Source organism: Delphinapterus leucas, chromosome 6 (assembly GCF_059928025.1).
Source record: "Delphinapterus leucas isolate spDelLeu-1000000601 "Yukka" chromosome 6, BTC_Dleu_Yukka2, whole genome shotgun sequence".
NCBI classification, from domain to species: Eukaryota; Metazoa; Chordata; class Mammalia; order Artiodactyla; family Monodontidae; genus Delphinapterus; species Delphinapterus leucas.
Window position 1 is genome coordinate 35,651,834 of NC_143134.1, and position 22,434 is coordinate 35,674,267.

Consider the following 22,434-nt stretch of genomic DNA (forward strand, 5'->3'; position numbering starts at 1 on the left):
CTGGCCAGCCCACGGCACCGATGGTTGTGCTCAAACATGCTGTTTGTTATAGGTAGGTGACAGTTACTCTGTGCTTGGACCAAGACTCCTCAGACCGAAAGAAAAGGTTGGATGTTTCCTCGAGGCTTCCAAGGTTGAAAATCTGTACTATGCCAGCCCAAAGCCTTGGTGTCCCCAACCCCCCCGCTCTTTTTGGGTAGAATTTTAGGAAAATTAGTTTGTGTGACCACCAAACATGGTTAAGTTATCTGGTCAAGTTCTGCCTGACCCTTACTCTCTTTTGGGCTGTGATTCCCCTAGTCCCACCCCCAGAAAGCATTTTAAGTTAGACTCCTGTGGCTTTCAGTCTCTTGGCTCCTGGATTGAGGGGGAATCAGAATTTCCTTTCCTCCTGAATTCAGCAACTTGAACCCCAACTCAGCAGCTCATAGGACTGTTCTTGAAATAACACTGTTCACCCAACCAAAACTATGGAAAGCTGCCAGACCCAGGTTGGAATTCTCCCTGTAGAAGGAGTATTTTAAACAATGTGTGTCCCTGAATAAATGCATTTTCAAATACTTAAATTTGTTAGAATCTGATCGAGAAGGTCTTAAAATTCACAGTCCTCCTCCTCCCCTTACATAATCTTATGTTTCTAAGAAACCTGATTTCAAAAAAAGAAAGAAGAAAGGAAAGGAAGAGTCGTTCTTTTCTTTACATCTGCATCTCTTTTTCCTCGTTTTGAACTCTGATTCTCAGTAAATGCCCATGGGCAGTTATTGCTCTGTCAGTTTCTGCTGTATGAAAATCTGAGACAGTTTCCAGTCTTCCTGCAAATTCTATGGGTGTGTCACCTGAAGCCAGAGATTCTTCCTCTTTTGTCCTCTTTTTCTCCATCTGTAAAATGGGCATTAAGTCTGCTGACCTTGGGCGGCAGTTACAGAGGAGTTTGCTGCCAGCCAGGGATGTGTGCTGTTGTGAAACAGAAGCATAAAATGCATAAATATTTACTTGTTGTATGTGCAATCCTAAAATTCTAAAATGAAGGAAAAAGTTGTAATTTAACATTCAGACTTTTAAATTAACCTTCTAGAAAGATAATATATTTAAGACCTACTGAATGAGAATTGCTTTGTTGGGGCTTAGAAATCTGCAAGTGTAAATGAGACCATGTGACTCTTCAGCACAGAGAAGTTTGAGAACAGCTGATAGATGTGTCAGGAGCCCTTTCACTCACTAGGGAACTATGAGTTTTCTTTTAATGATTGACTCATGTCAGCAAGACCAAGATATCTATAGGCAGGTTCATTTTAGTAAGAAGCATTCTTTCTAGACTCTGAAACACAGGTAGAAATAAGACACAGAGCCACTGTTTGTGGCTTGGAGTCCTGTGCAGGTGATGAGCGTTGTGAGCCAGGAGAGGCCCTGGTCTGGGGAGGTCCAGTGGTGATCCTCTTCCTTCGGGTAGGGATGCGGAGATAATGTAAGTTGCCTGCTTAATTTGGCAAGCTGCCCTGTTAGGATATGAGTTGAACTTGAGTGGATAAGATTGCATGAGAGCCCCTCCCTTTTCTTGTGCATACTCAACTCTGCCCTGTTCCCAAAGGTTCTGATCAGTGTTGCCTTCCCTGGAGCTTTTCCTTAATTTTAGTCATTTCTCCTACCTCTGAGCTCTGTAGCACTTAACTGTCTGTACCCCCAACTCAGGGCATTTTTACTATGTTTTTCTGGAGGAGCCTCTGGAAGGTGAACTCCATATGTGGGGATGGCATGGGCATCTCACCCTCTTGTGGTGTGAAATGTGGTAAGAAAGGCAGAGCACATCCACAATCTGGAATTGAAAGATTGCTAAGCCTGGATCGAGTTATGCGGCTTAGCAATGTTTTTTATTTCCTTAAATCTGTTTTTCCATTTATTGTAACAAATAAGAGATAGGAGTGTTAAAATTGAGAGGGAGGAGGGAAGGCAAAGGGGATAGGGAGCTTGTACCAGAGGCTTCAGGATCATAAGCCAGGCAGAGCAGGATCTGATTATGGGCATCCCTTACTTGTGGCGGGACGCTAAGAAGGGTAGTGTTCATGATTTCAGGGTGAGGATTCTGTTTGAATAAGTTACGTGTGTACACTTTGGAGGCCGCGCATAGGACAGAGAATTGCCCTCCTAGTTCAGAAACTAAGTAGGGGCAGTAGGTCAGGATTTGGTTTACCTTTGGTTTGGACTGAAATTGGGACTCCTGGATCTGCACTGTGCTCTCCGGATGGTCTTAAGGGAAAGAAATCATCCATTCATTTAGCCAAGAAACACCTGAGCACTTGCCATCTACCGTTGAGCATAGTGGCAGGCAGCGCAGACATGGCGTGCTGATGGAGGCCTGCAAAGAAGTGAGTAGACAAATGAACAGATAACCCAAGTGGTGAGTATGCGAGGCAGTCACCAGACAAGTTGGTCTGGAGGAGGGATTGCTTCCTGAGAGGCAGGATTCAAGCCGTGACGGAGCGGGGAGAGAGCTGGACGAGTGCGGGGTGGAGGAAGGGGAAGCCAGTGCGGCTGCGGTGTCGAGTGAGGTGGAGGCTGGGTGGCGTACACTCTGAATTCTGTTCTAAGAGTGATGGGAAACATCCACAGTATTTGCTTGGAATGGCCCTGGGGCTAGAAAGATCCCAGTGTTTCTTTGGAAATGAATTTGCTCCAATCTGGGTGCTCTTTGTCCTAGGGATGGGCAGGTGTCTGGGTGGCCAGGCCATTTGGCTGGGGGAATTACTGCACAGTTGAACTGAAGTGCCTCTGGTCGTACCACCTTCTGCAGATTGACTGTAGAAACACTTTTAATTGCCCTACCCTAAGACACCGACTTGTACAATAGAGAGGAGGGAGGCCTGCACCGGCCCTGGCTGGGTGTGCCCTTTCCTGTTCAGTTCCCTCAGGCATTTGCACTCCTTCCACCATATTCCCCGCAGTACTGGGAAATAATCCTGAATATGGGAGATCACAAAATAAATGGCCTCATTTCCCCAGTGGAAAAGCAGTAGCATTTTTTTTAAAGGATGGTGCTGACGGGTAATGGGGCCTGTTACAGAATAACCCTCCCCAAAATACCCCCCAAATAAGCCCCTCCCCCCAAAAACCACCCAGCTTCCTACAAATTAAAAAGATAACTGCTTTATATGGCAAAGAATATAAACTTGCAGTTCACAGAGGAAACACAGATGGTCAATAACACGAAAGAATGTTGTTCACTCTCACTAAAAAAAAAATCAAAGCCATGCAACTTAAAACATAACAAGGTACCTTTCTTTAACCTATAAAATTGGCAAACATTGGATTTCAAAGATAAAGTTCAGTGGGGGACATCAGTGGAGTTGGTGGGACACGAGGTTTAGGCTCTCCTGGCAGGTCCTCGGTCTCTGTGGTCACCATGACCCACAGGTGTCTGAGGGCTGTGGATCTTCCTCCTGGTAGGGTTTGCACCGTCTGTGTGCAAAGGTGGGTGTGGGGGAGCATTTAAGAGCAAAAGATCTGTGTATGCCCCAAATGCAGACAATAGAGACATTCCTTATAGGGAATACTATGGAGCCACTCCAAAGAATGTTCCGATGTGAAAGGAAGAACATGCTAAGGTGTCCTATGGAGGAGTTGCCAGGTGTGAAAGTGCCTCTTGGCTGGTCTTCAGGTTCAGATGGTGGCACCTTTGCTGTATGTGTGTATGTATGCACTCGGCAGGCCCTGTCCTTTATCTCCCTCCCTTTTTTTAATACCTTACCTGGCATTTTAGTCTCTTCAGCTGGGAGTGTTCAGGTGTCTTTCCCATCGCACTGCTGGAATGGACTTCCTGGGTTGTCGTTCTCTTGAAGTCAGCACATGTCCCTGCAGGGTTTGCAGGTCTGTGCCAGACAAGGAGTCTCAGGCTACGAGAGGCCCCCTGCACACAGCTATGGTGAGTTGGGTGTCCCGGCCAGGGCTGAAGCTATCCTGAGTCTCCTTGGTGGCTTCGCTTCTGTAGAAACGCAGCCTGCTGCTCATGCTGTGGTTCTTTGTGTGTCAAAGGGCATAGGCCGGTGCCTGGGCAGCTATTCCAGAGCAATTATTTTGAAGTAAAATAAGAAAGGAATGTGTTGCCTAACTAAATAACTTTTTTTTCCTATTCCTTTTCTTAGAGTATCATCAGCATGTACTTCTTTCTCTATTATTGGTTAAAATGTAAAAAACAAAACAAAACCAAACCTCAGGCTATATTCTTGTTTTTCTTTTCTTCTTTCCTGGTCTTTGTCAAATCTTTGTAATTCTGTTTTGGTTGAATTAAGAATTACAGTTGAATTCTTGTGGAGGTGTTTATATTATTTTCATAGATTTATTGGCTTTTAGAACTTGAGTCTGATCTGAGGTTGCTAATTTGCAGTTTTCAGTTATTTTGTATCTTCTTTCTAATTACCATTTCAATACACAGTTATAGAATTCAAACATTAGAAAATACAATATAGGAAATCCCCCATGATCCCACCTCTAGAGAGACAACTGTTTTCAAAAGATGGGTGAATATTCAAACACCTTATTTTTTACTGCATATACTAACATGGGGTTTTTACAATAGTGAGATCTTAGGGACAGCAACTTGCCTTTTTTCCTTTTTATACTGACTACACTTATGTAAGTATGTATTTTTATTTGTATGTATAAATGTAAATATGTATGTGTACACTGAATATTGCTTCAGTGTTTTTGCATGTCATTACTGACATTTTTAAATGGATATTTAGAAGTCCTATTAGGAGAGAAGACTAACTTGATTTTTCTCCACTTTGTGACTTCATTTGTATAGATTTGTTCTCTTTCCCTGTACATTTACGTACACATCGATTTTGAGGAATCGTGTCATGGCGGCATCTGTTGTATAAGCTTTGCATGCCCCCATGTGGTCCCTGTGGGACCAGATCTGGGCTGTAGAAGGTCGCTGTCAGTGCCTGAGAGACTGTTAACCAGTGCAGAGACCCAATGCTGTCAGGACCCAGTACCCCAACCTCCCATGGCTTGTCTTGCTAGATACCACTTGGGGTTATGTGACCTAGAGCTCCCTGGGCCCAATGTGCCCAATGTGAATGGGAGGGCTCTGGGTTGTTTGTGATTTAAATCAGTTGATGAGTAACCACAGTAAGCGACAGCTATCATTATTATTTAAAAACTAACTACGGGTCCAATAAAATACCAAAACATATGACTTCATTCTTAACGTAAAATACCTAAAGAATTTCATTTAGCGCCCTTGATCTGGTGTCCTAGGAAACATGCTTCTTCTAATGCATCTTTTCTCCTTTAAGTGGTATTGGTGTTCTACTCTGAGTCCTGTCAGGCTTCCTCTCCAAAGAAACTGTGTGGTTTGCGAAGACAATTACATGTTACCCTGCCCTAGGGTACCCAGTCCCAGGCAGGCTAAATACAGCTGCAGATTTTTCCTTTCAGATTGTTACGCTGTTGGGCCAGACAAATGGCTACTTTACATTTATATATTGATTTTTTAACATAAGCTAACATTTCTAGTATCTTCTCAGAAAAACGATTCTGAATTTTTATATTTGGTAAAAATTAATAATTATCTATGCCATCATAGGGAGAAGGTCTGTATTTGTTCTAGCCACCTACTGACCCATGTAGGCATTTTATGTCGAGCTCATCTGACTCAGGTGTCTCTGAACCTTCACTTGGGTGGGAAAAGCGTGAGAAGTCCTGACAAACATGAAAGAGTAGCATTCGGGACACGAGGCCCATCTGACTGCTGCACAGGAACAAGACCAGTACTTCTCTGTTACCAACTTTTTATGAAAGAATCTGAATGTGTGACGCTAGCTTAATTTGGGGCATAGGGAGACTGTACCTAGGGTGTTTGTATGTGATAATCTTGTGGCTTCCCTTATCAGGGAGCTCAAATCTTCACCCTCTGTAGTAGAAGCACCTGACTGCCAGGTCCCTTCCTCAGAATTCTTGGGGGTCTGTTGAATGAGAACAGGCTGTGGATCAAGTCTCCCTTCCATTCCCGAGTTGGGGAGCATATGGAAATGAAAATGTATGCACGCTTGTTGAAGCTTTACATGGTTTAACCGTATCTGTGACCTTACACACATACACTAGATAGTGCTACTGAAGATTTGATCTTTCATGTTTTGCTTCTTCCCTTTAGTTTTATTTGGCTTTTCTTTCTTTCCTATTGACAAGTAAGTCAGCTTGTGGTCAATGCTGTCTTCCTTTTCTGTTCCATAAAAACAAACCACACCCATGGCAGGGGGGGCATGTGACCGGCCAGACACTTTTACACTTGGTGTAAATGGACACCAGTCTATTTCCATCCTAGCATCACCAACCTGCTGACTACAAAAATGTGTAGGAGAGAATTCAGTGGTTAGGACAATTGGCTACTTTCAACCAGCTTTAGTGCAGAAAAAGCCCCAGGTGTCCTGGAATGCAGTGAGACCTTGCATCGCCTCCTGAGAGTCCACAGAACCTAGTGGTGTGATGCTGGCTTTTCTCCTTGCCACCAATCTGGTATGAGGGTATCTGGTATCTGGTATGAGGGTAGTTCTTTTCTGTTGATTGCCTGCTGCGTCATAAGTGCATCTTAATGGCTTTTTGGTAACAGCATGTGGTAATGTCTGGAATGGTGGGTCTGGGTTTGAATCCAGTCACTTTTGCTGTGGCTGTGAGTGGATTCCTTCTCTCTCAACCTCAATTTTACCAGCAGAGAGTTTTGCCTTGGGGTGAGCAGGAAAATTCAACTTGAGAACACATGCAGAATTCCCTGTGGCCTGCGTGGGTCTCAGCAGGTCTCCCCAGGGCGCCGCTGATGAAACTTCACGTCGATGTTAGCAGTTCCAAATGTGATTATGAGGTGGGAGCAGTTGTATAGAATGGAACCTAACTGAATATACAAATAATTCTGAAATCTCTAATCTGTCTTGTTCTTCAAAGCAAGGCATTTGTTATATTCAAATATTTTGTTTTCTTAAGTTGTAAAGTAATATAGTTATCCTATTGAAATATTCTGGACTTTAAAAAAATTGGCCATTGTCAAGATTATTTTCAGGCAGAATTTTAGATTTTATAGTATAGTACTAAAAGGTCTTATGAAGGACTTCCCTGGTGATGCAGTGATTAAGAATCCACCTGCCAATGCAGGGGATACGGGTTCGAGCCCTGGTCCAGGAAGATCCCACATGCCGCGGAGCAGCTAAGCCCGTGCACCACAACTACTGACCTGCGCTCTAGAGCCAGAGAGCCACAGCTACTGAAGTCCGCACGCCCTAGAGCCCACGCACCACAGCTACTGAGCCTGCATGCTGCAACTACTGAAGCCCGCGTGCCTAGAGCCCGTGCTCCGCAACGAGAGGCCTGCGCACCACAACGAAGAGTAACCCCCACTCGCCACAACGAGAGAAAGACCTCGTGCAGCAGTGAAGACCCAACACAGCCCAAAAAAAAAAAAAAAATTAAAATAAATAAATAAATAAAAATAAAAGGTCTTATGAGCATTTAGATTATGACATTATTTTTAGTTTGATAATCTATATAAAACAAAACTAAGATTTATAAATAAAAATTCTATGTCATCTCAAGTGGGACAAGCTTTCCACTTGAGTGGTAGTGTTGGTATGGTCTCCCCCCACCACACTGTACCCATATAAAACCCAGGTTTTATACCTTCTTTGCCATATACCTTTAGGCTACAGTTACGTGATTTATTCATTCACCTGTTGGACACCTGTTCAGTAGTGACTCTAAGGTCTTATTATCTTCATGGAGTTTATAATTGAATGATGAAAACAGACAGTAATTAGAATTAGTGCTGAATATGATGCATGCCATGAAGGAAACACAGAAATGAGAATAGCAAGGATGGGGTGGTCGGGGAAGGCTGCACCCAGTTGCAGCCAAGTCGTACAAGATGAGGCATCACATGTATACAAAAACATCAATCTGTTGTAAAGCGGGAGGGGTGGCAGTCCAGCAGGGCATGGAAGATAATTGCAGTCCATACACCTGACCAAGAACTTGTATCCAGAACATATAATTTCTTCCTATAAGTCCATAAGAACATTCTGTACATTCTCCACCTATTGTAGAATGTTTGAATAGGCACAACACAAAAGAAGATGTCACACATGGAGAGATGCTTATCTTCATCATTATCAGAGAAGTGCAAATTAGACTATGCTGAGATTCACCGCATTCCCTCCCAAAAGGCTAACACAAAAACAACAAAATACTAAGGGCATCAAGGGCAGGGATCTCCTGCAGGGCTGGATTACAGATCCAACTGTGGCATGCCCCCACAATGGGATGCATGCAGCACTGAGACCAAACCAGCACTGTGTACAATAGTATTGTTGAGCCAAAACTGGACACAAAAAGTGTACAATCACATGATTCTCTTTATATCGCGTTCAAAACCAGATAGAAGAAGTCTTTGCTGTTAGAAGTCAGAATAACCGTTGCCCTTGAGGAAGTGTCTGGAGCAGGTCAAGAAGGGGATCCTGGGATGTCAGCCCTGAGTCGATTTGGTTGCTTACATGGTGTGTTCAGTTTGTGGACATTCATTAAGCTGTTCACGTGTGCATTTTATTGATATGTTATACATAAATGTTTAAAATTGTAGGTAACAAATGTTACGTTTCTTTATAAAACATGTAAGTATCCAAATAATTTGTTCTAAAATTTCACAGAATAAAAGTCACCAACCTTTTAAGCAGCTCTGTACCACATTCTAATGGAATACTCACTTTGGATGTATGTATGACAAGATTGTGCACTGTTTCCCTATTTCACAGGTCCTGGCACAGTTATCACATAACATGTCCTGACCAGTAGACACTCAACAAATAATTGATTCACTAATCAATTTGTCCAGCTTCTTATCTACTCACTCATGTAGTAGCTGCTTTTCTCTTGGATTTTCAACAGGATGGATCACTGTGCTCTTGGAATACTTACATTTATTTTTATGCCTTCTCATCACTTGGGTTTCCTCTAGTTTTGCAAAGTTGTAGCCTGAGATTGCACACATGAGTAGCAAACTTGGACAGAACAGTGGTTTCTCTGAGTCCTCACTGAAGATAGGGAGCCTGGATGCTGCATAACTGGGCATCTGGGTGACCTTGTTTCATGTGGAGGTATTGGGGTATCCCATCCTGTGACTGGGATCAAGGAGCTAGAATTAGACTCCAAAATATCACAACGTGGGACACGATTCTTGGTTTAAGATGGGACAGGCTTCTCATCTCTCCTCTTTTTTGCAACTGCTTTTTTTTTTTTTTTTTAAATAGAACTAAAATGAAGTCGCTTGGAAGATAGAATTACCAAGTCTTAAAATCTGTCATGTGAGTCAGAAAGGCAAACCAAGTAAAACCTTTCTACGTTGGCTTAGCTTGCCTTGTGGCCAGCACTGGTTTTAGAAGATAATTTTGGCGTGGAGCCCTGCAGGGGAAAGGACAAGTGAAAGGTGTATGCCTATAGTGGCCCAGGCCATCCCTATAGCTCGCCAGCATTGCATCCCTGCTCAAGCCCCTCTAGATTCCCTCCTTCTCCAGGATAGTGCTTTTCACAAAATTTGCCCAGGTACCGAAGTAAATTTTCTTTTACATTGTGGCCCATAATACACGAATGCACAAAGAGTTTTTGAAATAATAACATTCATACCACATTCACTGCATCTGGTCTATTCCGTTTCTTTTTTTTTTTTTTGGCTGTACTGCGCAGCATGTGGGACCTTAGTTCCCTGACCAGGGATCGAACCTGTGCCCCCTGCAGTGGAAGCGTGGAGTCTTAACCACTGGACCGCCAGGGGAGTCCCCATTTCATTTTTTTTTAAATCCACTACATTGTTTTCTCAGGCTACTAATGGGTCACAACCCACAGTTTTTTAAGAACACTGATTGAAATACGTCATTCTGGTGTTTAAGATACTCTGTAATCTTCCCCATCTCTTTTTCCCACTTTTACTTTGCCAAATAAAGTTATTCCCCAAACAAGATTCAGTTAACTCCCTGTTCTCTGAGCTCACCAACCAAATCCATTCCCTCTCCTTGGGCCTGGAAGGCGCCCTCCCACCTCTGACTTGTTCGTGTGAGTTATCCCGAGCCTTAGCTCCCATGCCCCTTTCCATGAATAGGAATGCCCCCCTGAATTGTCACTTGACATGTAATACCTTACATTTATTTAGAAATTGAGTAACATGTGACCCAGATAACATTCAATCTTCTACTGCCTGATAATTATCAATTAAATATGATTTTTTAAATCTTACTTCTCCAAGATGACTGAGCTCCCAAAGGCGAGGTCTGCCTTTGTCTCCTCTGTACCCTGAGGCACTAGCACATCCTAGACCATCTTTAAGCTGAGCAGTGAGGCATGAGTCAGGCGCTTGATTCCTCTTCCACAGTGGGTGGTTACCACCTACCTGTTTGAAGTAGGTGGAAAGTGTTCCTGTGATAGGATTCTCTCTGGAGATAGGTTGTTGGGGGAGGTGAGATCAGGAAAGCATAAGGTATCACTGAGTCTGTAGGCTTAGTGCAGGCCCTTATTATCATGAGCATGTGTGGGAAGTGGTCGACACTAATCAGTGTTCTTGTTCATTTTATGTTCAGCCATATCAGTGGGAACAAAATTGGCTGGGAGAAGACAGGAAGCCATTCAGAACCTCAAGCACGGGGAGACTCAGGAGACCAAACAAAGGTAGTAAGTCTGTGCCTTTTATTCTTTCAAATTCTCCTTCTCTCAGCATGTAGTGCCAGGGATTGGTTTAAAGTAAAATGCTCTCTCTTTTTTTAAGCATGTTATTTATGAGTAATACATTGGCAGGGGTGAGAGAGGAAGGAGGAACCCCAGGGCTGCGCTGCCACCAGCCTGCTTTCTTTCACAGGCAGGGTGGTGACCTGGTAGAGATCCTCTTCTCTCTGCTCGCTGCATAGCCTTCCAGAGCCCTCATTTCTTGTACGGTTTTTGTGGTGATTAAGTGAGAAAACCACCTGGGATGTATACATTAGAAATGAAAAAGATAAACTAAATTTTATTTTCCTTTTTTTTTCTATTTCTACCTGTTAATATTCATCTCTAGAAATATCTGTTTAACTTACAAGGCCACATCTGTCCCCACATGTGATCACTTAGGATGAGCTGGTCTCCGGCTGGAAGAGGGCTTGTTTTATACAAGGTGATGGAATATCAGAAATCTGTTTAAAACTGAGATATTCTCACTGTTGAATGATTATCCTGCAAATAGGTAACAAAAATGCTTTCTGGATACCTACTATTTGCAAAGTACCTCCCAAAGCATTTTCAGTTGTTCATGCCTACATTCTATGGAATGGAAAGTGTACAAAACACTCGTGAGTTATCCATGAGTTATTCGTCTTAAGACTAATTTTGGCACTTTACGTTTTAATGGATAAAATTAAGCACTCGTTGCATACCACTGTAAAGAACACATTTCGTTTCAAAACAGAAAAATGTATATTTTTTAAGGTGCCACAAAATCAGTGAGCAATTATTATTACTAGGATTTATTGTGAGAAAAAAAAGTTTACTGCAAAAATAATAATTGCTCTTGGTAAACAATTAGGAATTTGCTAAAATTTGTAAAGAGAAAACTAAGACTCTCCCACTGCCTTTCCTCCCCTTGGTCCTGCTGCCTTGCAGCAATCCAGCACTGAGGTAATCATTTGGTGTCCACACTCTTTCCTATTCATGTACATACATTCTGTATTTTGGTGATTGGTTGTAACAGAATGGGTATTTTTCACCTGACAGTTTACCATGCACATATTTCTCTGTTAGTATATATAGATCTGACTCATCATTTTTAATGGTATTAGCTTGTTCTTTGGTTTTAATTTTTGGTAGATAGTTCTCTACATATACTTAATTTGGGACTTTTAATGACCTAAGAGAATGCCTGAGGTTTGGTTTTTGTTTCTTCTTTAAATAACAACTAGTGGTGGTGGTGAAGAGCAGGCCTGACTCGAGCCTAGTTTTGAGTCCCAGGTCCATGAGTTACTGGTCTTGTTACAACAGATGAAAGGCATACCCTCTCAGAGCATTAGTTTTTTTTATCTGTAGAGAGGATGATGCCTATTTAGTTTAGGAAGGGTCTCCAAAGAAAGCAGAAACACAGGAGTTGGCCACATGGGGGGAGCCAGGTGGGACCAGGGTTAGCAACCACAAAAGGCCATTCACCCCACGGGGATCCCAAGGGAGGAGCCATGGGTGGGGGTCACCCAGCAGAAGCTGCAGCAGTCCTCCAGGCTCCCACCCCCAACACAGGCATAGTGGGTGTCCGATTACCACTTCCTCTGTCCAAGGAGGAGTGGGTCATAGCTCCCTTGTCCTCATTGGCGAAGTTGTTAATCACATCTCTCTGGATAGGACTCTGTGTTGCAAGTGGACAGGTTAAAGGAGTGGAAATATGACATGAAACCATTTTCCCCTCTCACCCATTGCTCTGTAGGCAGAAGGTTCGTCCACTGCCTCTTCGGGCAGCCAGCTTGCTGAGGGAAAGGGGAGCCAGATTGGCACTGTTCAGCCAATTCCGTGCCTCCTGTCCATGCCCACCAGGAACCACATGGACATCACCACCCCGCCCCTGCCCCCTGTCGCGCCTGAGGTGCTGAGAGTGGCCGAGCACCGGCACAAGAAGGGGCTGATGTACCCCTACATCTTCCACGTCCTGACAAAGGTATGCACAGGGGCTGTGGGTGTGGCTGTCATCTCACAGTGGTCACTCCTGTGGAGTGTGTCCTTGTTCCTTTTGGAACTGCTTTTTATCTTACCAGCTACTTGAAACAAAGTTCATTTTCCCTTTTCTAAACTTTGAGAAAAAAGATGGAAATTTATACTTACAAATATAATAAAAGAAGAACTTGGGAAAAGTCTTATTTTCCTCTTCAATTTAATACAAAATATTTTTGAGACTTCTAATTAACGGCACATCATATTACTTTCTGATTTGTAATTTTATTCTTTTTATTTCTAATTTCAAAATTTCCTACATCATGTTTATGCTGTAGTGTCAAGTTAAATTATGATGTCACATTCAGTATCTGATGTATCATCTGTCCGAGAAATACCCGACTTCTGAGTGGCTGACAGCAGTTCATGTAACTCGACTTGTTCCTCTACCTCACTGAGCACTTACAGCAAAAAATGGAATACAGGACCTCGTCGGTTTATTATCTTACTAAATGTATGCTTAAATAGATATACAGTGTGGTATTAATTGTTTCTGAATCTTAGTGTCTTGAATAGATCTATGTGTACTTAAATTTCCTCAATGATTTGTAGTCTTTATAATCACAGACCTACAATTTAACAAGTTAACTTGGTGACCAGATTTCTCATGCAGAATTGGTGAATTACTGTATGTATATTTTTAACATGTTTTCATCAGTATCTATACCACCATATATGATCAAACTTCTTTCTTCCTATTTTCTGTTGTCCATCTATGGTTTGTAGAATGGAGTCAGTAAATACAAAAGTCACTCCCATTCCACAGCACTCCTGAGCTGGACTTTAACCGTTAATTGACTAATTTGAACTGCTTACTTTTATATTTTATAAATTAAAGGACATGAAGAATATTATATTTTATACAATAAAGGAAAAGAAGACCGGTACGACTTATTCAGGTCCTTTAATGTATTTTTAAATTGTAATTGCCTCCAAGTCTCATCTGTTATTTGACATGGGTATGCATGTGTGGTATCACTTCTCAGATTATGGTTATAAAGTAAACATTTTATTTTTCAGGTCCAACATAAATTATAAGGGTAAGTGAAAGTTACTGTTGCGGGAAAAGGATTTTGCTAAGTTTAAAGGGACCCGAGTTTGGGGAAGATTGTGCTCTTTCTCTTTGTGGTTATTTGGAATATGAGGTCCCTGGACCCCCTGCTGTTTGTGCCCTGTCATGCTGGTGGATCTGACTTGGGGACTGTCGGTTAAATCAATCTCGGTGATGCAAACTGCCTGTCCTCCTCTTCGGTACTCACTGATTTCAAGGGCAAATATTGATAAAATCACTGTGGTTGAGAAAAGTGAACTCGACTATTTTCTGATTTTAAGGTGCCACCTACAATTTTTCAATATATTTGGGAAAAGTTTAGACTAAAATGTGTACTGTTTCCTGGGACCTGAGTAGCTCTGGTATTAAATTGTCCAGGCTGAGACATTTGTAGTGAAGCTTCATTATAAGAATGTAGAGAATTATCAAAGTCTCATAATATTGAGAGAGTAATACTCACTAGATGAGTGTTAACCACATGTAGCTACTAGATTAATGAGTATGAAGGTTCTGATAAGGGAAAAGACCAATTTTGAAATAAAATTTATGTGAAAGAAAGAGCAAATGCAATGACATAATTAAAAGTATGTATCAATAGAGTTAATAGACACTGGAGGTCATAAATATATTTTTATGTTATGAATATACATAAATAAAATTCCTTGTGAAATCTCTTGAGATGTACCTTGATGGCATAAAATATTCAAGACAGGACCAGGGTCTCAGGTGCAGGTGGTCGTAGCAGTCATTTGTCTCCTGGAGCCACAACAGAGCCCCTGCTGTGTTGGCAGAGGGGGATGGGGGTGATGAACAGAATGGGGCCTCCTTCGTTTTCTGCCCCTAGTGAAAATCATGCCCTCTCAGTCAGTGTGACGCGTCTGTTGAGTACTTGGTGCACTGGGGCAGAGGCCTGATACATGCCGAACACTTTAAAAATGAATAACGCTTGAAAGAGTTCTCTTAGGTAGATCGTTTTTGTGTATGGTAATTTTTTATGGAAGAGCTTGGTAGAGAAAATTTGTGACCATTTTGTTTTCAGGGTGCTCATTTCTTGGATTTTGTATAGGTCATTGAAAATTTTGAATTTCATTACATATGGCTATCTTGACTCATAAATAAAATTTGCCACTTCTCAGCATTTTCTATTCTATTTGTTGTCTGATGTTATCTATCTAGACTGTTTCAAAGACTTTGGGATCATCTACATGGTTTTCTTTAGTTCTTGGTTCCAGATTAAAAATAAAACAATGTAGATTTTATTTTGACTCTTTGAGCATATGTTTTGACTACAACCTGCTAAATGAACTCTTCCTAAACATCTTGATGTAGGCAACTTATTAAGCAATTGATTTGGAATAGAATTGCAATTTCGTTAACTGGAGATAATACAGTATATTTCTGTGAGTTTATTGTAAATTCAACATGAAAAACGTGCAATATTATTCTGCTTTCTTCCATGCAAAGGGTGAAATCAAAATTGCTGTTTCTATTGAAGATGAAGCCAGCAAAGACCTGCCTCCCGCCGCCCTGCTCTATAGGCCAGTTCGTCAGTATGTTTACGGAGTCCTGTTTAGCTTGGCAGAAAGCAGAAAGAAAACTGAGAGACTTGCTTTTAGAAAGAACAGACTTCCACCAGAATGTATGTACTGTAAAATCCATTGTTTGTTTTCCTCGGTACCTCGTAATCTCTTGTGCATTTTTAAAGCATTAGAAGGATCGTAACTGAGTTCGCCCTGAGAGTCCCCACATAAAGGAGGTGGGCTTCACTGGGGCTCTTAGGAAAGGAGGACAAGCCACGGGCTGTTTTCCTCAGTAACATCCCAGCAATGGTGTTCATTCAGTAAAATGATAAAATAGCAGGTTTATGCTTTAAACTGAACGTTGATCCGGAAACAGCCCTGACGATTGCTGTCCTGCTGTGGTTAGCATGTCCCAGACAGGGCAACAGCAGTGTCTGCTCTGCTGTCCACGAGATATGGTCCACTCTTTCCAGAAGTCAGTGTTCCTGGGGCGGTCCCACCAGCTATGCACAGGGCCACTTCTGTGCAGTTGATGTATTGCTGCACACATCCCTGAAGCTGAGAGGGGACTTGTAATGATTTCCCTCAGAGACCTCTGGCTGGTCAACTCTGGGGGTGGAGGGAGAAGTGGAAAGACAGAAAATGTTTGAAATTTTGGCAAAAGTTGAGGTCAGAGTGTTCCCTCTTCTAGTGAGCCAGTGTAATTTGGGGGGTGGGAAATCATGCCTTTCTGTTCTAGGTAACCTTATCTACTAATGTAGGGAATGTAAAAGTCACTGTATATTTAGTAGGAAATATAGAAAAGTTTCACAAAACATGCAGTCTAAAATAAGAATATTATGAAGTGTGGAAATGGTAGATTACTAGATCATCCTCTAAACTAAGGATGTTTACTGATAAATCACCTTCTTGTATGGCAGGTCAGTACAGGCCTGGTAACATGGGAGAAGCTGACCAGTTCAGGGACAAGTGTGGGAGTGGGTCTTACCTTTGGAACTCAAAACTAAAGAGATTCTCCAATGCTAAAAACTCAGTACTATAGATTCCTAAGGTTTCTATTTCTAATTACTGTGACACAATTGTGATTCTGTAAGCCTTTAAAATGAAGCAATCTGTCACTACCCTTACTTGAAGATAGTCGTACTGAGAGTGGCGTATGACTGTAGCTGGAGAAGGTGATGCCGGCTCTGCAGGGCCACCTCTAGCTGATACTTCTACTGCCTTGATCAGGGCTGTAGACACCACGTGAATACCGAGTGTTGTCAACGGACACTCTTTTCAAAGGCCCAGTACGTTCCGGATGTACAAATCCTCATTCTTTTCTCACGCTGTGTGATTTATTTGCTCAGAAAAGAAGGACCTTTCTAACTTTGCATGGGATTGGTCAGTTTTCTGTGCTGGCCCCCCCAGGCCACCCTGGCTCCACAGCTGTGACGTCCACTTCAGTTCACCTCCGTCTCCGTCCCTATAGCCCCTTGGGTCTCTGTTGGGCATAGAATGCTGAGTGCTACAGGGTCCCATGCAGCCCCACTTCCTGCCGTATCCTCAGCTCCACAGCACCACATTGGCTTTCACGGTGAAAGGCTGTTTCTTTCATTTGCTTGTATGTTCCAGAAACATAGTTATCTTTATGCAGAAACTCCTCAGGAGCTTTCAGTGATCACAACCTGGAGACCCTCAGGTAGATCCCAGGTCGGGCTCCCCTTTGCAGTATTCACAGCTTCATACAGCAGCCTTCATACATACAGCCTTCATACAGCATACATGAATATGGCTGGTGTGCTCTGTTCATGCCCTCAGCAGTGGGCGGTGTGCATCCCTCATGTCTGGTTCAGGGAGTTCTGCGTCACAGGTGAGCTGCAGGTGCCAGGTGCTCTCAGGAAGTCAGAGACTTGGTCTGTTCTGCCCTGCTGCCAGTCTGAGGCTTTAAAACGCTGTGGAACACACAGCTGGCAGCACACAGCATGCTCCGCTCCCTCATCAGTTAATTTGTACCTGGGTGGTACAGGTGTCGTACTGGCCTGGGAAAGGCTGGCCTGTTAGCAGACAATAGGGGAAGCAGAACCCAGGGGAGAGTATTAACTAAATGGACCAGCATCCTCTGAACATAAGCAAGAGAGAGGCACATTGTCGTGAAGGGCTGAGTGTGCAAACCACACCATAGGGCCTGATGCTGACAGGGTCACTTTGCCTGTAGCAGGCTAGTTCTGGCCGGGGCTGGAGGGCATGGGGAATGGCATGATCAAGAGAAGAAGAGAAGAAGCGTGGGTGGTACAGTCTGGGTGACTCAGATGAGCTCTGTGAGGCTATGGATGGAGGTGCCTTGACCTCATTTGGAGGGGGGAGGCACAGGGGAATACAAAGGAAAGGAGGAGAAAGGTGTACTAGCGTGAGGTGGACGGGGGAAGGGTGAGGTGAGTGGGAGAAGGCCGTAGCTTCAAAGAGAATTTGGCAGGCATGTCTTTTTCCTTTCCTCCTGCCTCCACTCCCCTCCCCACTCCTCTGACTTCTTTTTAAGGATGGGACAGACACAGTTGTTTGTCACTGCTATGTTACTTTTGGCTAATGGGAAACACTGACTCTTATGATGCCACTGATATAGGTTTCCAAGCTTGCAACATCTACTAAGTGACTATGCATTTTACTACTCTTACCGAGAAAATACTGTAGCTTCTTGATGGTCTGGATGAGATGGGAAAACAGCAGTGTCTGATCATGCCAAAAAGAGCATTTTCTCAGGAGTTCTTGGTTGACAAGATCTGAAAATATGTTGAAATCTTGTTTTACCTACACTTACTCTTAGACCATATGTAGATGAAACGAAATCAATGGCACTTTGCAGGAGATTCATAAACCACGTGAAAGTGCACCGTAAGGTCCTTGGGACAAGTTTGTTTTCCACATGCCCACTGACTTTGCCTTCCACTTTGGTAGTCTGGTAACCAAAACCGAGCTATGTGGGTTCCAGGTAAACCCACCTACTCAAGTAGGTGATGCACCTGCTTCTGAATGTGAGGGTTTTGATCTAACATGGCTTCAGAATGCTGTGTGTACATAGGCATGTTCCTGGTGTGGTCACTGTGACCATCAAGAGTTTTCCCAAGAGGGCTTTGTTGTCAGAACTAGTCAAAGGACATATTGAAGTCTGTAGGGTTGTTCAAAAATACTTAACTCTCATTAGATATAAGACACGTATTCATTTGGACATTAGTCTTTTGCTTAAGGCATATGATAAAATGTTCATAATCTACAGTGAATTTTCGTGTGACTTACCAAAGTTTCGTTTTTAAAGTCATTATATGGTTAAAGTAGGATATCTATAGTTGGATCCTTAAAAAATTCCAGCCTTTGAAAATCATACTGAATTACATGCTGGCAGTTTATTTTTCCGTTCTTTTCTGTCCATTTCTAGGTTCTATCATTTTGCTTTTAGGAATTTAATAAGAATACTTGTTTTATTGTGGCAGCATGCTACTGAAGTCACTGTTGTGGAATTGGAAATCCTACCAGTCCAATCAGAAGACTGCTGACCCAACACAAACAGATTCACCCAGATGTGTTGGATGGTGATGGTGGCAGTTGCTTCGGGGAGAGATGGGAACAGGGATCTAGCTGTCTCTGTGCTGCTGGAATAAAGGCTGGGCCTGGAGACAGGCGCCTGGGTCTGAGCCAGCCCTGGCCTCGAAGCCTTTGTGTGTGAAATCCAGATGGCGTGGCTGCTTCTCAGATGCACTTCTGCCCTGGAGTCAGCTCTGGCCTTTAGTGCCCTATTGACTCTTCTCCCTGGGGGCGCTCCTCAGCCGCCTGGGCACTGGGGTTCCCCCAGGTACTCCCCAATGGTGAAGGGGCCAGAAGAAAGGGATCAGGTTCTAAAAAGACTACAGGATAATGAGTCGTCTCATCTATAGCTGAACCGTTAAAAATCCAGGAAGTGATTTGTGAATTTAAAAATTATTATCCACTTAATAAAACTGGCTTCTGTTTTCTGCAAGTCTCTTCAGTACCTCAAAATTAAGTAAAAAAAAAAAAAGCAGGCTTGGGAATTCCCTGGCGGTCCAGTGGTTAGGATTCCCCTGCAGGGGGGCACGGGTTCAGTCCCTAGTCAGGGAACTAAGACCCCGCAAGCTGTGCAGTGCAGCCAGGAAAAAAAAAAAAAAAAAAAAAAGCAGGCTTGTAGAAAATAGATGGGCATAAATTATAGACACGTGAGATGTAGTTATGGAAATAGAAAGCAAGTTTATATACTATGTTTATATTTAGTATACTTATGCTATATTTGTATTTCTCCATATTCTCTACTTTTTAAACTATCAAGAAAAGCCAAAAGGAACATTGATTTCTTTTTCCTGGTCTACTTTGCTTTAGAAATTTTGTTAGTGCCAAATAATTGGGACTGCTAATTGAAAATAAATAAGTTAAATTTGTTCATTGTGAATTACATTATAAAACAGAATACTATAGCATGACCAATATTAATTAGTGTGCTGTTTCAATATGTGTGAAAATTGGTTATCATTATCATTTTTTTCTTACGATTTTATGAAGGCTGTTTATTTATTAATCTGAATTTCTTTATTCTTCAAAGCTTTCCAGAAGTAGCATTAGCAAACTGCCTTTTCCTCACAGAACTTTGAGCAGCTGAGCTCAAGAGACAGCTGTTGGGGAAGGCACTGTTGTGTGACAGGCAGTGTTTGATGGTACTCTTTTGGATTAATGTTTATGTCATAGTTCCTTGAGCTTTGGAGTTTCTAATATAGTAGGAATGACATAAATGGGAAAAATGAAGACCAGGAACAGTGTTTACCACATGTCTGTAACACCATGTTCTATGTGCCCCGTGGCCTACTGAGCATGTATATGTTTGTGGACAGTAGGATACCCGCAGGCTCAGATATGAAAGGTTTAAGGAAAAAATTCATAGTCTTTTACTTTCGAGAGTCGTGGAGGGTGCTCACAGATGTGTCAGCATGAGGAAATGGGGGACTAGCTAGTTGAAACCCCATAACCTGTACACAGTGCTGCTTGGTAGTTAACCAGCAGTTTTCCCCATTGGAAGGATTGACCAACTCTCATTGCACCCATTTTTCTGTTGCTGCCCCGATACGAAGGAACTAGAGTTTTGTTTCTATTTATTTGTGTGGTTTTGTTTTTTTTCTATAGCTCCAGAGGAGAGCTCAGGGAGTAAAACAATGGCTTCTTCCCCAGATACACACACTTGCACAGACACAGACCAAAGGGTCCAGTTGGCCATAGTATTGGAAGTTGTCTCCGTCTTTTTCCTTACCTGTAACCATATTGTGTGTGTGCTACAACTCTCACTCCTAAGCCCTTATAGCAGGCACCGCTAGTTGCTCATGGTGCTCTGGCACTGAGCTTAGAGACATACTTCATCATATGGCACCATAGGCAGCCACTACCAGTCAGTTGGAATAGGCTTACAAAATGAAACGTTCATTATTCCTGGTCTGGGATGGATCCCAAATTCAGCATTGTAACAGATTTCTTAGGTAGCTGGTTGTCGTGTGTGTAAATGTGAAAATAGTAGATGATTAACGTCTGATGGAAAACATTGGGTTTTTACTGACAGCTTAAGTCTTAATAGTGTTTTATGTCTGGAAATTGTATTTGAAGAGGTACTTCCAGTAAAGAAGCTGCATTATAAATTCAGCTTCCAGTAATACAGAAAACTTGTGCCCTGGAGTTGTTTTTGCCAGTGTAAAAATTCAGTTTAGTTTCAGGTAAGGAAGACAATCTAATATTCAGTTTTTTTGAAGTTGTCCACTTGAAATCATGAGTTTTCCTGTCAGTAGAAAAGACGAGATAAATATTTATTGATGGTGACACACAGAAAATTTATTCATGGACAGTAGCTGGATTAGCTAACCTCTGGGATTCTCTTATTCTTGTTTTAACGAGGCAGCATGAACATGTCTTTCCAAAATGGTGCCTTCACAGAGAGGGTTTTATACCCCAGTGCTCTCGTCTGCATGCACTTGGAGTGTTCTCATAAACCAGCCGCCATGTACCATCTGGATAATCCCTGTATAACCAGTGGGTTTTGCAAAAATGATAAGAGCCCAGGTTACTTGCTGTTAGCTGGCTACTTTGCATCTGCTTATTCCTGTGAGCTGAATCAGAGACCGAGCCTTCCCTCCTGGGCAGCAGCGACTCGGGGAGAAGCCTGGAGCCAGAGGGAGAGAAGGTACCGTGTGTGTTCCAGCCACCCCAAAGGGCAAGCTTGTAACACAGAGGCTGCCATGTGTCAACCCGAAAATGGGATGTCCCTTGGAATTCATTAATCTATAAAACACTAACCTTTAATTAATCTAATGTAATGAGCCTATACAACGTAAGTTGATCTCACACAGTTGAAAGCACATAACAGGGGTGCAAGATGCCTTTGTGTTTCCTCATCTGGATTGTGCAACAGAGTGAGTCGTTGACCCCTTTTTTTAGTGCCTAGTTCCAGGGCTGGGCCAGCGTGAGGCAAATGAGGGACCCAGGCCTCAGAATTTAAGGAGACCCTTGTTCTCACACTGGCACGTGGGAGCTGGCACCTGAGCCCTGGGCGCCTTTCCTGCCTCACCCAGTGCATACTAGGTGCTCAATAAATACCTGTTAGGTGACGGGCCAAAGGTTCCACAGCTATTAAGTGGTGGTGTACGCAAAAGATCCCCAAGTTTTCAGTTTAAAAACAGATACACGTCAAAAAAATAAAGCGAAGTGGAAGCATCTTTGCTTTTGGAGCAAAGCTTTTTGTTACTGCACATTTATTTTCTCTGAGAAAGACATGTATTTCCTAAATTAGATATGAGCCATTCTTGTCATGCCTAGTGCAGATAAGCAACAAAAATGCTTTGGATATGAGAGGAAGCTGCTATATCTGATGCCTCCTTTACAGCTGCAGTCTCCCCTGCCCTGTCCTGTGCTCCTGGTGGGTATGGACTGCATGTCCCTGCTAGTATTGGGGCAGTCCTTTCTCTAGGACATGGGAGTTCATGAGCATCAGCTGGCGGTCCTCAGGCACGAGTGTGCTCTCATCTGTAGCCTATACAGGCTGAACAGGATCTGAGAACACAGCATCATGCCAGGTAAATTCAGGCATACTTAGGTCCC

At 42.8% G+C, this 22,434-nt stretch overlaps 1 protein-coding gene across 4 annotated transcripts in view; it reads left to right on the forward strand.

The window, feature by feature from the left end:
- Positions 1-22,434, forward strand: part of FAM120A (family with sequence similarity 120 member A) — a 104,331-nt gene that overhangs the window by 51,997 nt on the left and 29,900 nt on the right. For 3 of the 4 annotated variants that reach the window (XM_022564594.3, XM_089912985.1, XM_089912986.1), the window contains exons 8-10: positions 10,608-10,695; positions 12,467-12,694; positions 15,263-15,437. In XM_022564594.3, coding sequence (XP_022420302.1) covers positions 10,608-10,695; positions 12,467-12,694; positions 15,263-15,437 — 491 coding nt within the window. Of the gene's footprint in view, positions 1-5,317; positions 5,402-10,607; positions 10,696-12,466; positions 12,695-15,262; positions 15,438-22,434 lie in introns of all 4 variants that reach the window. The other variant, XM_089912987.1, reaches the window with a different exon arrangement.